Source organism: Muntiacus reevesi, chromosome 6 (assembly GCF_963930625.1).
Source record: "Muntiacus reevesi chromosome 6, mMunRee1.1, whole genome shotgun sequence".
NCBI lineage: Eukaryota > Metazoa > Chordata > Mammalia > Artiodactyla > Cervidae > Muntiacus > Muntiacus reevesi.
In genome coordinates, this window is record NC_089254.1 from 46,561,844 (window position 1) to 46,577,209 (window position 15,366).

Sequence of the window (15,366 nt, forward strand, 5' to 3'; positions counted from 1 at the left end):
AGGTTGGGGGACTTAAGCCTAGGAAGGAGAGGTCTTCAAAAAAGTGGTGGGCTTCAAGCCAGATACCAAAGTCCTAAACTACACTGATGAAATAATTACAAAGGATGCTGCCAAGATATTTATATTTTTCAGTGTTTTTAAACATTTGCAAGTAGCATTTACTTAGCATGCACTCTTGCTTATTCATTAAGCGGGTTATCTACTTGGCAAAACATCATTAACCTAGCTTGAGTCACATTATTTAAACGAATCAGATCTTACTTTAAAATATTCAAAAGTTGAGACTAGCTGTCAACATAATAGACATGGATTACTACACTTTTATTGTTCTACCAAAAGTCATTTGGCTCATTAAACAAAAACATTTAAGTCTTTTCCACTTCATGACTTTACACTTACTCTGGCCCTGGTCAAAGTAACTAAGGAATGTTTGGGATTGATTTAGAGACTGCCTCTCCCAGGGAGAGTGCGTTTAATTTTTATATCGTAAAAATCTTTTGTTTCTCACATTCTTTGACTCGATCAATGTTTATTCAACACGGGTCTGAGGCAGAGCAAAGTAATACTGTCAGGTGGAGTGCTTGTAACAAAACAATTTCAGAAAGTATAATTCTGAGTATCCGCTATGCACTGAGTATTCTAGAAGAATAAGTGCTTTAGAAGGCATGGCCTCTATCACCCCTATGAGATTCTTAAAGTCCTTGTGGGGAAAAAAGCCTTGAAAAGGATCACTACAGGGACTGTCCTGGTGGTCCAGTGGCTAAGACGCCTCACTCCCAATGCAGGGGGCCTGGGTTCATTCCCTGGGTCAGGGAACTAGATCCTACATGCCACAACTATGACCTGGCGTAGCCTAATAAATAAACTTAAAAAACTAACAGGATCACTACAAAATACTGAAGAATCACAAGACTAGAGGATTTTTTAAGGTTTCTTTTCTCCCCACCAATGATGCCAAAAGATAAGGCAGCTATCTCATCCATCACCCTAGAAAGATCAAATGACCCGCTTTAAAAGCTTCACTAAAGGATATATGTATAACTGATTCACTTTACTGTTCAGCAGAAATGAACTCAACACTGTGAATCAACTATACTCCAACAAAAAAGACAAAAACAAAACTTGCCTGGAATGTGTTGCTTCACAAACTCTTGACTAGCGCATTCTGGTTTTTATGCAGTTTTGCAGGAGACTGGAAGGGTAGGCCAGGGGCTGTGTGTGGGTGGATTTAGAGGCAGGAAGCATGGTGTGGAAGAGACAGGACATAAAGGAACACAGGACATTCCTGAGTTTAGGACATAATTTGGAGAAGAAAGTATGCTGCTTTCCTCTAATGAAGAAGGATTTTCGTAGTGATGACAGCTCTGAATTGAGGAATTGGTTATATGACATATCAGCATGTGTTCTGGGAGTCACCAAGGAAAGTCAGAAGTGATTTCATTAACAGAGGGAGCAGTTGGTCTCTTTCCGCTTTTATAGAATTATCCTCGCTTCCTCCCCTCTGGAGGGTTTCTAAGAACAGACATTCACCCTGAGTTCTGGAGGCTACATGCTGTCCCGAGTTTACTACATGATCTGGAAGAGAACAAATCAACTACAGAGGCCAAACAGAACATGTTTTGCTGCCTAAAGTCTCATTCCTTCCCAAGCAGACTACTACAGTGTTGGGAAAACTTCTTGTTAGAGAGTCAATTTTTGAATCCGTGAGGCTTACTCAATGAACTCAGCACATTCTCCCAGGCAAGATTCAAGGCCACAAGGAAACATCTGTCTATCCTCCCAACAGTCACTTACACCATTTTTACCAGATGTTCTGAATCTGATCCAGTAACACAGAGAGACCAGAATTCTCTCTGACTCAAAGGTAATAAATCCAACTCCCACAAGTTTTAACATCTTGCCAAAACGTGTATTTCGATCATTTTGGGAAGAGTATTGTATCTCATAGATTCAAGGAATGCCAACATACTTAAGTCCCTAAAATTATTGTATGTAATTTTCATTAATGTACTTGCAAGTTGTAAAAAAAATGAAATAGTGAAGAAGAAAATGAAAAGAGTCCTTGCACAAATCAAAATGGGACTCCACTTTTTGTCTTTTAGATTGGTGAAAAATAAAAGATTTGATGATACCAGCTGCTGGTGGAGATGGGAGAAAACAGTACTTTGTAACCGGTTGAGAAGAAAATAGATTAGCACCATCTGTCTGGAGAATAACCTGACATCTTCAGTAAAACAGAAAATACACATGTACTTTGACTTAGCTGTTCCATCACTGGGAATCCAATCTACGGACATGTCTACAAACATTCATCAAGATTATCCATAAGGATATTAACTGCAGCATTTCTGTTTGGTATGCACCACATGGCATGTGGGATCTTAGTTCTTGACCAGAGATCAAACCCACACATTCTGCCCTGAAAGCGCAGAATCTTAATGAGTGAACCACAAGGGAAGTCTCTACAGCATTTAAAATAATAATAATAATAAAATCAATAAATCATAGCACTATCACATGACAGAATACAAAAAAAGGGAGATAAATTGATGCTGATATGAAAAACAGATCTCTAGATTAAAAAAGCAAGCTGCAGAGTAATGTACATACATATATTACTTTGATTTATAAAAAAAGTTTTTACAACTAAGTAGGAAATCCTGGATAATTTTTATTTCTTTGCACTGTCTATTTAAAAAATAACAGCCAACATGTTATTTCAAAAGAAAGGAGAGAAAAGAAATTGTCAGTTTTAAGAGGTATTTTGAGCACCATTTTTATTTTCTAGAGACACACAAGGAACTGCTAACAGTGGCACTTTAAGGCAATGGAACTCAGTGGAGAAAAAAGGCAGGATACCTGTTTGAGCTGTCTGAATTTTCTTAAACCATGGGCATATATTGTGTTTATAATTAAAAAAATAATAAAGGAGTTCCCTGGCGATCCAGTGGTTAGGACTCAATACCTTCACTGCTATGGCCTGGGTTCAATCCCAGGTCAGGGAACTAAGATCCCATAAGCTGTGTGACCAAAAATAAAAATGAAAAAAAAAAAAAAAAAAAAAACAGAAAAGTAAAATACAAAACAAGTAACACTATTAAAAACCAGGAAACATAAACAGACTAGAGAAGGCTTCAAAGTTAACTCTTGGAATAATCAATCTTTAAAAACCTTTAGAACACAGGGAAAAGTGATTATCAGGCATTCAAAGCAAAGGTAAATGAAATGCACTCTGCTTCTCAGGAAAACACTGGGCATCACCCGTCCTAGAGGTCATGAGGACCTGGGGGTGAGCGAGAGCAAGAGTGTCCGAGCAGCTCCACTCACCTATTGTTTAAGGCTCCCCCAACGTCACAGTCGCAGGGTCGACATCCATCCAAGTCATTGCTTAAGCCCCAGTGCTCTGGCTGCAGAACAAAAGATTAAACATCTAAAGAAGGGTTCCTGAAATTACACAATAGACCCAGCAAGAGACAAGTTATGGCGTGTTTTGGATGTTCCACCAAACGTTCATTTGCGCCGTGAAAGCAGAAAGCCTACACAAGGCATGAGTATTCTAGAATAAAGAACCCCAAGCTGCAGGTCACTGGGGTCAGAGAAGATTGCACGCAGCCACATGGTAACCCCAGATCAGAGCAGTTTCTTTGCCCTGTAAATAACCTTCATCCAAAAATTAACATGAGCTGGCAGCAAATGTGCCAATTTTCTTCATTAGAATTACTCTGGCAGTTAAGTCAGTAATTATGAAAGCAATCACAAGAATGCTTTAAAAGACATAAAAATAATTTTAAAAATTACCATCATAAATATTCTCCAAATCACCACAGTGAACTTTTGGTCTACTTCCTTCCAGATTTTGTTTTCTTGATGAACTTTTTCCCTACATAATCAAGATACTACTCACATCCTGTGGCTTTTTTTCACACCAGCATAAGCATTTCCCCCTTGTGTTAGGGTCATTTTCAACAGCAACAAAATATCATACTGTTTTGTTGTTGCTTAGTTGTTAAGTCCTGTCCGGTTCTTTGCTTCCCCATGGACTGTAGTCCACCAGGATTCTCTGTCCATGGGATTTTCCAGGAAAGAATACTGGAGTCGGTTGCCATTTCTTCCTCCAAGGGATCTTACCAACCCAGAGATCAAACTGGTGTCTCCTGCATTGGCAGGCGGATTTTTTTTACAGCTGTGCCAGCAGGGAAACCATCACACTGTATAGACACCCCTAAGTTTATTTAACTATTTTCCCTACTGTTGCTTCCAAGTGTTTTTTGCTATTACTAACAGATGCTATGAGTCTTCTAGTGAATTCATCTTTGACCAATTTTCTGATTATTTCATTAGGATAGATCCCCATATGTGGAATTACTGGGTCAAAGGGTATGCACATTTCTATAGGCAATGGATACACATCTCCAAAATGCCTTTTGCAAAGTATGAGCCAATCTGTATTTCCATCAGCAGCACCCAAGTACCAGCCTCTCACTATGACTTCACTTATCAGTCAGCATTACCATTAAAAAAAAAAATTGTTAGTTTTGTCTGTAAAAATAGTACTTCATTCTGGTTTTATTTTACAGTGCTAACAGCAATGGTGAATATCTTGACAAAATTATTCATTAGTAATTTCTCTTTTGTGAATTGTCTAGTAGTGGCTTTTATTATTTACATAAAAGGGTGATGGCAGAACCTACACAACTGTGAAAATCATCCTCTTTTGGAACACCATATTCACAAACCACCCACCCCATGTAATTAGGATTTACCTACCAGACACTGGTCACAATGCTGTCCTGTCACCAGACGCTTACAGTAGCAGTAACCAGTCTCAGAATCACAAGGACTCCCGCCAGGAATCGTTCCCAGAGGATTGCAAGCACAAGCTTCGTTAAAGATAAAATGATGCAAAGAAACACAAGCCAAGTGAGTCTGTAGTCATCGACATGATAAAGAACTGCCAGGTAAAATGGGAATTATGTGCACATGAGAACTCCCAAACTTTTTAACATAAGTGCTTACATTTACAACCAAATGGGTCTTCAGCGCTTAAACCATAGAAGCCTTCTTTGCAGATATCACAATGTTCTCCTTCCACGTACAATTTACACCGACACTGCCCAGCAATGAGACCGGCAGAAAAGTCCGTGTAGCTGTCACAGATTCCCCCGTTCTGAGAACCAGCTGGGTCACATGTACATTCTAAGAAGGATGAGAAGCACCAGGTAACGCAATGTGTGTGTCTGCAGAAATACCTATGTTCCCTTCATCCCTCCAAATGTCACAAAAATAGACTAAAGAAGGCTGGATCAAAAAAAAAAGAAGGCTGGATCACCAAGTTCCACTCCCAGCATCCTATATAGCGGCTAAAATAAGGCTGGGTCTGACTCTAGAGAGGAGGATGGTTACTACTTGACTATCAAGCTGAAAGGTGACCCAAACAGATCCCCCTCTCTCCCCGCCCCGCCGCGACCCTCTCCCACGTACGTTCACAGAGACCAGGATCTCGGACGTCCCTCTCCGGGTGCTGGTAGTAAAACGGTCTGCACTGCTCGCAGCTGCGCCCCATTGTGTTGTGCTGACAGTCGTCACACACCCCTCCGCTGACGTTGCCGGTGGCCAAGTAGACTGCCATGTCGAAGTGGCATGAGCTGGAATGCTCATTGCAGTTACACTCTGCAAAACAAGACCTACGTCAGGAAAAACCTTTTCAATCTACTTACCAGTGGAGGAGAAGGGGACGACAGAGGATGAGATGGTTGGATGGCATCACTGACTCAATGGACATGAGTTTGAGCTAACTCTGGGAGATAGTGAAGGACAGGGAAGCCCCGCACGCTGTAGTTCACGGGGTCACCAAGAGTCAGATACAACTAAGGGAATGAACAAGAAAAACCGGTGGAGGACGGGATTGGTGGGAAGGAAGCTCATTTTGGAAACTGGGGATGAAGTTCAGGCACAACGGCAATTAACAAGAAGGCACTGGCGGTGAAAAAAACACATCTGCATATGACATCATTTTAAAGTCTAAATCATGCTGGAAACCTTCCAAGTGTGACCTTTATTAAATAACCTCATTTGCCCTCTTTGGAAGAGAATGGGCTATAAAAAGTGTAAAAGCTCTGAGGGAAGTCCCCTCGCAGGCTCACCCACAGGAAGGCTGCATTACATGGAGGATGTGTTTGGGTCATGCGCAGAGTGGGACAGGAATACATCACTCCAGAGGGTTTTCTAGGTGACATGTTCCTGGGGAAGCCTGTCTGGGCTCTTGGCCTTGAGGAACATGGTATAAAGGCTGGGTTCTCTTCTTCCCCATTCCTACCACCCTAGGCCAGGCTCTATGAATCAGACCCTTAAAGCCATCAAGCCAGTCTTCTTGGGTCAGTCTGTCTCTCCTCTAGCCTATTTGGCAGAGTCCTCTTGGTCCAACCCAGCTTTAACCATCTCCCTCTCATGCTTAACTATCCTCATCAACTCCTCTTGTCTTCTCACAAGGAAGCTTAACTCAGTTGGGTTCTCAAAGGGCTCTACAACTGGTCTTATCCATCCTAAGGGGAGAGACTGTCATCCTGCCTTGGATGCACTGGTTTAATTAAACCCTGGAATCATGAATTAAAATACGGTATCATGAGAAGGTCCTTGGAGCTTTGTGTTTTGTATTCTCCTTATCTGAACTCCCTTCCACCTTCCCCCTGCTTTCTTCTCTTTATCTAAACAATCATAACTATTTGCTAGGGCCCAGCTGGTTGTCCTTACTAACAAAAACTTTGACCACTCCAGCCCTCACTGGTTTCTGAGCTCCTAGAACTGTCTTCAGTGGGGTCAGAGGCAGGCACGCTTGCAGGGATGATCATCTATCAGAATCACTGTGTGAGGTGGGCAGGGTGGTGGTTTTCAAACTTCCCCTCTGCCCAGAGAATAGCACCAGGAGGGATGGTGGATTGATGGATGGAAGGAGGCCACAGGTTGCACCTGGGTTGGCACAGAACAAGGCTGCCAAGTACTCCATCTCTCTTAGACCTTATGGGTCCACCCTACCACCGTTTTCATTCCTTTTTCTCTCTCAGTTAGTGCAATGTTAGAGGTGGCACACAACGTCTGCCAAACACACAGGTGTTGCTTAATAAGTGCTAGTTGACTAGTTTGAGTGGATAATGACTTCCTAGGAGTATTAGGGTGAGGCTGGAAAAAGGGCAGTAACTTTTCTTCCTTTTGCAAAATAATGTACTATTATAGCACCTCTACTCAGAAAATGGATACTGGGGTCTGAATTGATCCAAAACATCCCTTTGCCTAAGACTTACTTCTTTTTTTCTTGCTGTTTTGGTACCGCTACATATCTTGCAGGACTTTAGTTTCCCAACCAGGGACTTTCACCACCCTTGGCAGTGAAAGCTTGGGGTTCTAACCACTGGACCACCAGGGAATTCCCTGCCTGAGACTTACTTTTACAGGCATTGCTGTTTCGACCTTCAGCGGGTCTCCAAGGTAAATCATGGTAGAAATCCATGCACTGTTCACAGTTTAAGCCCTTGGTGTTATGCCTGCACATGCAGTGTCCATGAACCTTGAAAGTTACAAAAACAGGAAAGAGCCAAGTAAGAGATATACTAATGGCCAGACCTTCCCCACAAGCAGTGGAAAATATCATAAATATCATACATAATCATAAAAATCATAAATATCACAACTTTTTCATACTCATCTCTACCTCACTACAATGAGGGTTTCTTTGTTTTTATTTTCTAATTTTCTTTTTCAGTTTTAATATTTTCCCCCTTATTTTTTGACTGCATGAGGCATGCGGAATCTTAGTTTCCAGACCAGGGACCAAACCCCTGTCCCCTGCAGCGAAAGAATGGAGTCTAACCACTGAACAACCAGGGAAAGTCCTGCTTTGTTTTCATGTTGTCCCTTCCCACTGTGAGTCCTGTCTTGATGGCTTTAATTGCCATCTCTAGGAACACTTTCTACTGTATAATAGGTACTCAATAAATATTTTTATTGAAGTATTGATCTAGAAAAGCACAGAAGAGCAAAATCAGCCATTTAAAAATCTTCTTTAGTTTTAAAAAAACTATTATAAGAGAAATCAACAAAAGTTATGATGCAGAACTAAATGTGTACACATCACTGGGGACAAACTCAATTTTCTGCAACCTTTACCCCATAGCATACAAAAGACAGGGTTTCTCTGCTCGCTTTGCTTGGTTTTTGACTTCTGGCTCAGCACTTAAAAAACATTTTTTCAACCCAAAATGAGATTTTTAAGAATTAATCAGTTGCCACATTTACATTTTCAAGGAAAAAAATATAAAACGTCAGAAAAAGAAGCAGATTATTTTGCTTGAGGAAGGGCCCACATGTGGTCTTTTGCACACACCACCTGTCACACTCGAGCCCCTGAGGCACATCAATGATAAATCAATTCTTCTCACCCAGCAAATATGCACATACGCCCATCCCTCACCTAACACTAATTTTTACAGAATGGAATTCAGAAACAGGACAGACAGGTCCACCCTGAACCCACCTTGACAGGAGTACGATTAGCAGAAGACTAAAATCCTCTAATTACAAGGTGGTTTCACATAGACTGAAAAACAGTCCCAAAGCCCATACCACAGGACTCTATATCATCTGAATCAAAAGTACAATGTACCCAGGACTATAAGAGGTTAGCTACACACAGGATTTGTTACACTGAGAAGTAATTATCATCTACCTGGCATTCTCTGTAAGATGGAACAATAAGATCAGAAGGACCTATTCTCCCTTTAGGCTCTGTTAAAAATTCAACTTTCTCTGTGCAGTAAAGGTTCTAACTGGAGGAAAGGGAAGGCAGAAGTTTTAGACGATTGAACACACTCAATCCCGCATCTTCACCTTCTTAGGTGAGGACTAACACTCTTTGAAAAGGTCAACAGCAACTAAGCAAGGCACACCTTTCATCCAGAAGTGAGGCCCATGGTCCAGCGGAGGCCCCGGGGCACAGTCAGGAAAGCGAGGTGTGAATTTCCATTTGCCACCTACTTTCTCAAGGCCCTTTGACAAAAGACTGAAACTCTGGTCTCTTCTAACAGGAATTGTCAATTCATTTAGAAAGTGGGAAAACACCCTAACTTTATCCATCTGGCAAGTATCCAAGCCCCCCCTTTTAAAATTACATAATTTGAAAACACAGAGAAAAACAATTATATATTAATGCATATATGTGGACTCCAGAAAAATAGTATAGATAATCTTACTTTCAAAACAGAAACAGAGGCAGAGAACAAAGCTATGAACACCAAGGAGGAGTGGTAGGATGAAGTGGGAGTTTGGGATTGATATATATACACGATTGATACTATGTACAGAACAGATAACTAAGGGGAACCTTCTGTACAGCATAGGGAACTCTACCCACTGCTGTGGTGACCAAAGTGTGAAGGAAATCCAAAAAAGAGGGGATATATATAAATACACACACACACACACAGGGCATACCAACCCACTCTAGGATTCTTGTCTAGAGAATTCCACAGACAGAGGACCACACAGGGGTCCCACAGAATCTGCCACAACTGAAACACCTTAGCACACACGCACGTGTATATATACACATATAATTGATGCACTTTGCTGCACAGTAGGACATTGAAAAGCAAGTAAATGCTGATTAAAACTAATTTAAAAAATTTGAAAACACAACATAAAAGTGGGAAAAGAATGAAACTAGAAGATCAAGATGCAAAGTCCATTTGATTCCTAAATGGTATCCCATGGTTCTAGGTTCAAATTTCCAGTTTCTCTGGGCTGGTGTCAATTTATGTTTTCTGGCATGAAGGCTGGAATGCTTGTGGTTTTTAATCTTCCCTCAAGTAAAGGAAGATGGGACTGTCAGTTGAGAAAAGTTTTTAATCCTTGTTGTATAAAATGTCTACTTTAGAGGCAGCCTGCCGTCACAATTTTCAAAAATGAATTCAGTGTTTGTGAAACGAGTAGTCCTTACATTCTTGCAGTCCAAGAAAATCAGCAAACAGAAAATGAAAAAAATCAACCACTGGAATGGTACAAAAGGCTAATAAATTTAAAGGGAAGTCTGGACAAATAAAACTCAAAATAAAAAGGCTTACACTAAGACTAGTTTCAATTTGCTTATAAGAATCATCTGTACAAAAAAAAAAAAAAAAAGAATCATCTGTACAAAGGAGAAGGCTGCCTGGAGCATGTACTTACCATTCCTTCTACTTCTTCATTGACTCCGTCCACAGGGGCACACTCGCTGGCGTGGCCATAGCAGAAGCAGTTTCCTCGAACCACCATATCGTAAACCGCGTAATAATACTTTTCTCTGATTTCCATTCTGGAATCCAAAAGGTTATCTCCCAAAGTATGTAGTTTCACAAACTTGATCCTCAAGTTGGTAATTTTTAAGAGATCTACGAAGGTCACCAAGAAGATGAAAAATTTGATCAAAGAAGCAAGACTTTGTTTGCAATTAAGACAACACCTTTCTTCTTTATAGAAACACATGACAAATTAAAAATAGCTTATGTAAAGTTTACTTCCCATTCATGATCTAGATGCATGTAATAATAAAGTTTAGCCTAAAGTGAAGGTCTCTGGAAGAAAGGTTACTCCCTTCTCATCACCATTTAACAAGAACATCTATTCTGTGATGGATTTGTTGGCAGACTGATGTTGTAGAAAGAAGTGTGAAAGTAGAGAAATTTAAGAATGCAGTTGCATGCTTGCCAGAATCACTGGCACACAGTAATCTAAACTACTGCAATACCATCTGGTTCCCACAGCAATTAGGGAAAGAATTTATCAAAGCATCCTAACTGTCATTTATTATTGTAAGATAGAAAACATGTTTGTGTTTATTTCTGGAGGAAAAAATGCTACTTGAAATTTCCCACCAATCACATGAAATATAAGTTACTAAAATTGATTTGACATGATAGGATAACCATAATCAAGGGACTGACTATCTCAAACAAGTTTTGAAGCACCATTACAACCTACAACTTTTTTGGTCCTTGTTTTACAAAACAATTTACCAATATAATTACCAATATAATACAGTAGCATGAAGATAAAGGAGTTTAGTTGGGATGTTGGGGCAGACTGCTTTCCTAAATAGAGATTCTTGTAGAGAAATGTCTCTTATTTGAACTTTCCTTCCTTTTCCTGAGTTTATAGACCAATGCTTATTACAGAAGCGAGGCCGTCAATTATATTCTCTAGTAACTCGATAAACTAACAGTCATATAGCCTTCTCCGTTAGTATTTTCATTAATCACTAAGTTGCTAAACATTAATTACTAAACAGTCTACCTGCCCTCCCGTTTTAGCTCCATAGCATGAAACTGCTTTTAAGCTTTCCTTTCATTTCTGTTGATGGATTCTTACAATTTACAACACAGGACAATGGGGCATTAGCCTAATACATCAGATACTTTCAAAGCCTAGATACAATTTTAAATACTTACAACATATGCACAGCGTACAATGAAGACTACAGAAATAGCTGTGGGTTGAAAGAGAAAGCCTATGAGGCCATGCATTCAACTTAGGCTCTTTGTAAAATCAAAAACTAAACAGAGAAATTGTGGTACTACTTTGCTGAATGGAATTTCTGAATGCCAGCATTTTCTCCTGCACAGAATGAGCACAAGTGCCTATTGACAAGAGGCCAAAAAACAAACTTGAAGAGCAGCTGGAGTATTTAGAAACCCTTGAGCCGATCTCTGGAAGTCCTCAGAAGAGCAACTGTGCTCCCTTCGAGCTCTCCTGCCGTATTTAACTACATCTAAGCCTCAAATTGACTGCTGTCTTAAGAGGCACAATCACTTTTGAAGTGAGTCTCAGAGGACTCAAACAATAGGGACAGCTAAAGAGATACTGTTCCCTTGATCACAAAGTAAATCCAAAGCGTGATCTGTTACAATGGATGCTTGTTTGATATAGAAATAAGATTTTCTGATGCCATTGAACAGCCAAACACAACAGAATTCTAATGGCAGCACACTCCCCAAGTAAAACAAGTACCACCCAAAAGGAACAAACTTAGAGTCCTTTGAGGGACCCAGGAGGTGTTGGTCAAGGAACTTGTGCAGACACTTCTTGAAACTGGATTTTGAGAGCAGGGAGCACAGGTCTCCCAGAGCACACTTAGAAATGACACAAAGCTGAACGTGCCATTAAATATTTGATATTATACTCTGTGAAGTCAGACAGAGAAGGAAAATTATAGGATGTCGCTTATATGTGGAACCTAATTTTAAAAAATGATACAAATGAACTTATTTACAAAACAGAAAGATTTACAGATTTTGAAAACAAACTTCTGGTTAGCAGAGGGAAACCTGGCAGGGTGGGGGTGGGGGGAAGGAGAGATCAATCAGGAGCTTGGGAGGAACGTACACACACTCCTGCATATAAGATGGATAACCAACAAGGACTTATTGTGTATGGCAGAAGGAGCGCTGCTCAGTATTCCGGGATAACCTATGAGAAAACCATCTGGAAAATAATGAATACATGTATGGCTGAAACACTGTGTACACCTGAAACTAATACAACACGGTAAACCAACTGTACTCCAATAAAAATGTTTTTAAAATAAAATTTAAAATCATAAAAAATGTGTTTGACAATAGGATGAATAAATTCTGGACCAGAGATGATCTGGGCCACTTGTAAAATTAATTTAAGCAGGGAAATGGTACTTTTTTGGCAATCTTCCCTGAAGCCCTTCAGTTCTACTCTTTCATGCTGTGAGCTGGGGGGTAAGGGTGTGTGTGTGTGTGTGTGTGTGTGTGTGTGTGTGTGTGTGTGTGTGTGTGTGCGCGCTGTGAGCTGGGGGGTAAGGGGGTGTGTGTGTGTGTGTGTGTGTGTGCTGTGAGCTGGGGGGGTAAGGGTGTGGGTGTGTGTGTGTGTGCTGTGAGCTGGGGGGGTAAGGGTGTGTGTGTGTGTGTGTGTGTGTGTGTGCGTGTGCGTGCTGTGAGCTGGGGGGGTAAGGGTGTGTGTGTGTGTGTGTGTGTGTGTGTGCTGTGAGCTGGGGGGTGTGGGTGTGTGTGTGTGTGTGCTGTGAGCTGGGGGGTAAGGGGGGGTGTGTGTGTGTGTGTGTGCGTATGTGTGTGTGTGTGTGTGTGTGTGTGTGCGCGCGCGCGCAAATTAGGGGAAGACCAGCAAGACCCTGGCCCACCTCCGCTCAATTGACTACACCTCAGCAGCTGGAGAGAGGGAGCCTCACCTTTGCTCTGAGGTGTGGGACTCAGTCTAGAAAAGGTCTGAGTGACAGCTGAAGGCAGCAACAACGCCAAGAGTGGCAGCAGCTTCACGGATCCAGCACTTTCTATGTGTCGGGCACTTTGGTGAGTCATTTATACATATTAACTAATTTTCCTTCCACAACAACCATAAGGTCAATATGACTATCTCCATTTACAGATGAAAAAATAAAGACTAAGAAAAGTTTTAAATAAATTCCTTGCCTAAGATCATAGAATACGCTGGAGCTAGAACTTAAGCCCAGCTCTGGTGGATTCCAAAGCCCATTCTTTTAATTAGTGCACATTCTGCCTCGCAAGAAGATCAAAATGTATTTTTGTGAAGACATAAGCATGGTTCCTGAACGATAGAAAGCCCTCTGAACTGACAGGCATAACAAGAACACTTAGGATCTGACATTAAATAGGCAACTCACTTTATGCATGTTAGTCCAACCCTCTGAGCTTCAGCTGACTCATCTGGAAAATGGAACTACAACCTTATTGAGCATATTGAGCAAGGTTGAGACCTATGATTTCCCCCAGGATTCTTTCTTTTCTTCTTCTTCTGACAATGAGAGCCCTGGCCAAGAGTTTGAGAACGCAAACAGCCACTGGCTAGAGAGGTTTCCCAGCATCTCCTGAAGTGTAGCCAGGGGACCACTTTGGCCAATGGCGTGTGAACGGATGTGATGTATGGCTTCTAAGCCACTTGCCTTTTACTTGTCTCCTCTTGTAGGTTGGTACAAGGACAAGGTGGGGTTTTTCCAGGTCTGACCATGTGGACACAGACTACAAGCCAGAAGGAACTTGGGAACCTGGGTGATCTAATGGCTACAAGTGCCAGATTTAACAATAAAAATACAAGATGCTCAGTTACCTTTGAATTTCAGATAAACATCTGGTCAATGTGGTACAAATATGTCCCAAATACCACATGAGACATGGTTATCCTCACCCACAAATATTGCATGAAATATGCTCATACTAATCACAAATATTACATGGGATGTAGTTATGTTAAAAAATAATTTATTATTTATCTGAAAATTCATATTGAACAGGGTTTCAGCCTGTATTTTATCTGGTAAGACTGTTTGCTTGTGACAGGCGAACAGTACTTTATTTGGAAATCCCTCTGGGTGATTCTGTAAGAGAGAAATAAACTTTTTTGTTTGAGACGCTGCCTTTGGGGGGACACTTTGTTAGCAATACCCTAAAAATGAAAGTGAAAGTCACTCAGTCATGTTCGACTCTTTGCAACCCTATGGACTATAGCCCACCAGGCTCTTCTGTCCATGGGATTCTCCAGGCAAGAATACTGGAGTGGGTTGCCATTCCCTTCTCCAGGGGATTTTCTCAACCCAGGTCTCCTGCATTGCAGGCAGACTCTTTAGCGACTGAGCTGCCAGGGAAGCTAACCTGAACCTTAATTATGCATGTGAGCTCTGTCATGTCTGACTCTTTGCAAACCCATGGCTCCTCTGTCCATGGAATTTTCTAGGCAAGAATACTGGAGCAGGTTGCCATTTCCTTCTCTAGGATCTCTTCCCAACCCAGGGATTGAACCCACATCTCTTGTGTCCCTGCATTAGTAGGCAGACTGTTGTCCAGTGAGTCATCAGGGAAGCCTTAATTATACATACACATAATTATATATGTATACACATAATAGATAGGATATATATTAATGTATCTCATACACACACACACGTATCATATATGATTTTCCAGTTGGTGCTAGTGGTAAAGAACCTGCCTGCCAATTCAGGAGAACTTGAGAGCTTTGGGTTTGATCCCTGAGTCGGGAAGGTTCCCTGGAAGAGGGCATGGCAATCCACTCCAGTATTCTTGTCTGGAGAATCCCATGGACAGAGGAGTCTGGTGGGTTACAGTCCACAGGGTTGCAAGGAGTCGGACACGACTGAAGGAACTTAGCACACGTACATTATCTTTATATACACATACACACATATATAACAAACAAGCAAATAAGGTATTATGTGACCAGCATAATGGTTTGAGGACTTATGACATCAATCTTTTACTCTTATCAAAATATGTTCCTGTCAGTGAGGACTTTGATTATTGCCAATTTCAAAAGCTTCTG

General features: G+C 41.1%; 1 protein-coding gene across 1 annotated transcript in view; it reads right to left on the reverse strand.

The window, feature by feature from the left end:
• LAMB1 (laminin subunit beta 1) overlaps positions 1 to 15,366 on the reverse strand; it is a 74,426-nt gene that overhangs the window by 42,202 nt on the left and 16,858 nt on the right. Inside the window, exons 8-13 of the mRNA XM_065939916.1 lie at positions 10,216 to 10,418; positions 7,441 to 7,561; positions 5,482 to 5,670; positions 5,017 to 5,196; positions 4,768 to 4,880; positions 3,328 to 3,407 (exon numbers count right to left, since the gene is read on the reverse strand). Coding sequence (XP_065795988.1) covers positions 3,328 to 3,407; positions 4,768 to 4,880; positions 5,017 to 5,196; positions 5,482 to 5,670; positions 7,441 to 7,561; positions 10,216 to 10,418 — 886 coding nt within the window. The remainder of the gene's footprint in view (positions 1 to 3,327; positions 3,408 to 4,767; positions 4,881 to 5,016; positions 5,197 to 5,481; positions 5,671 to 7,440; positions 7,562 to 10,215; positions 10,419 to 15,366) is intronic.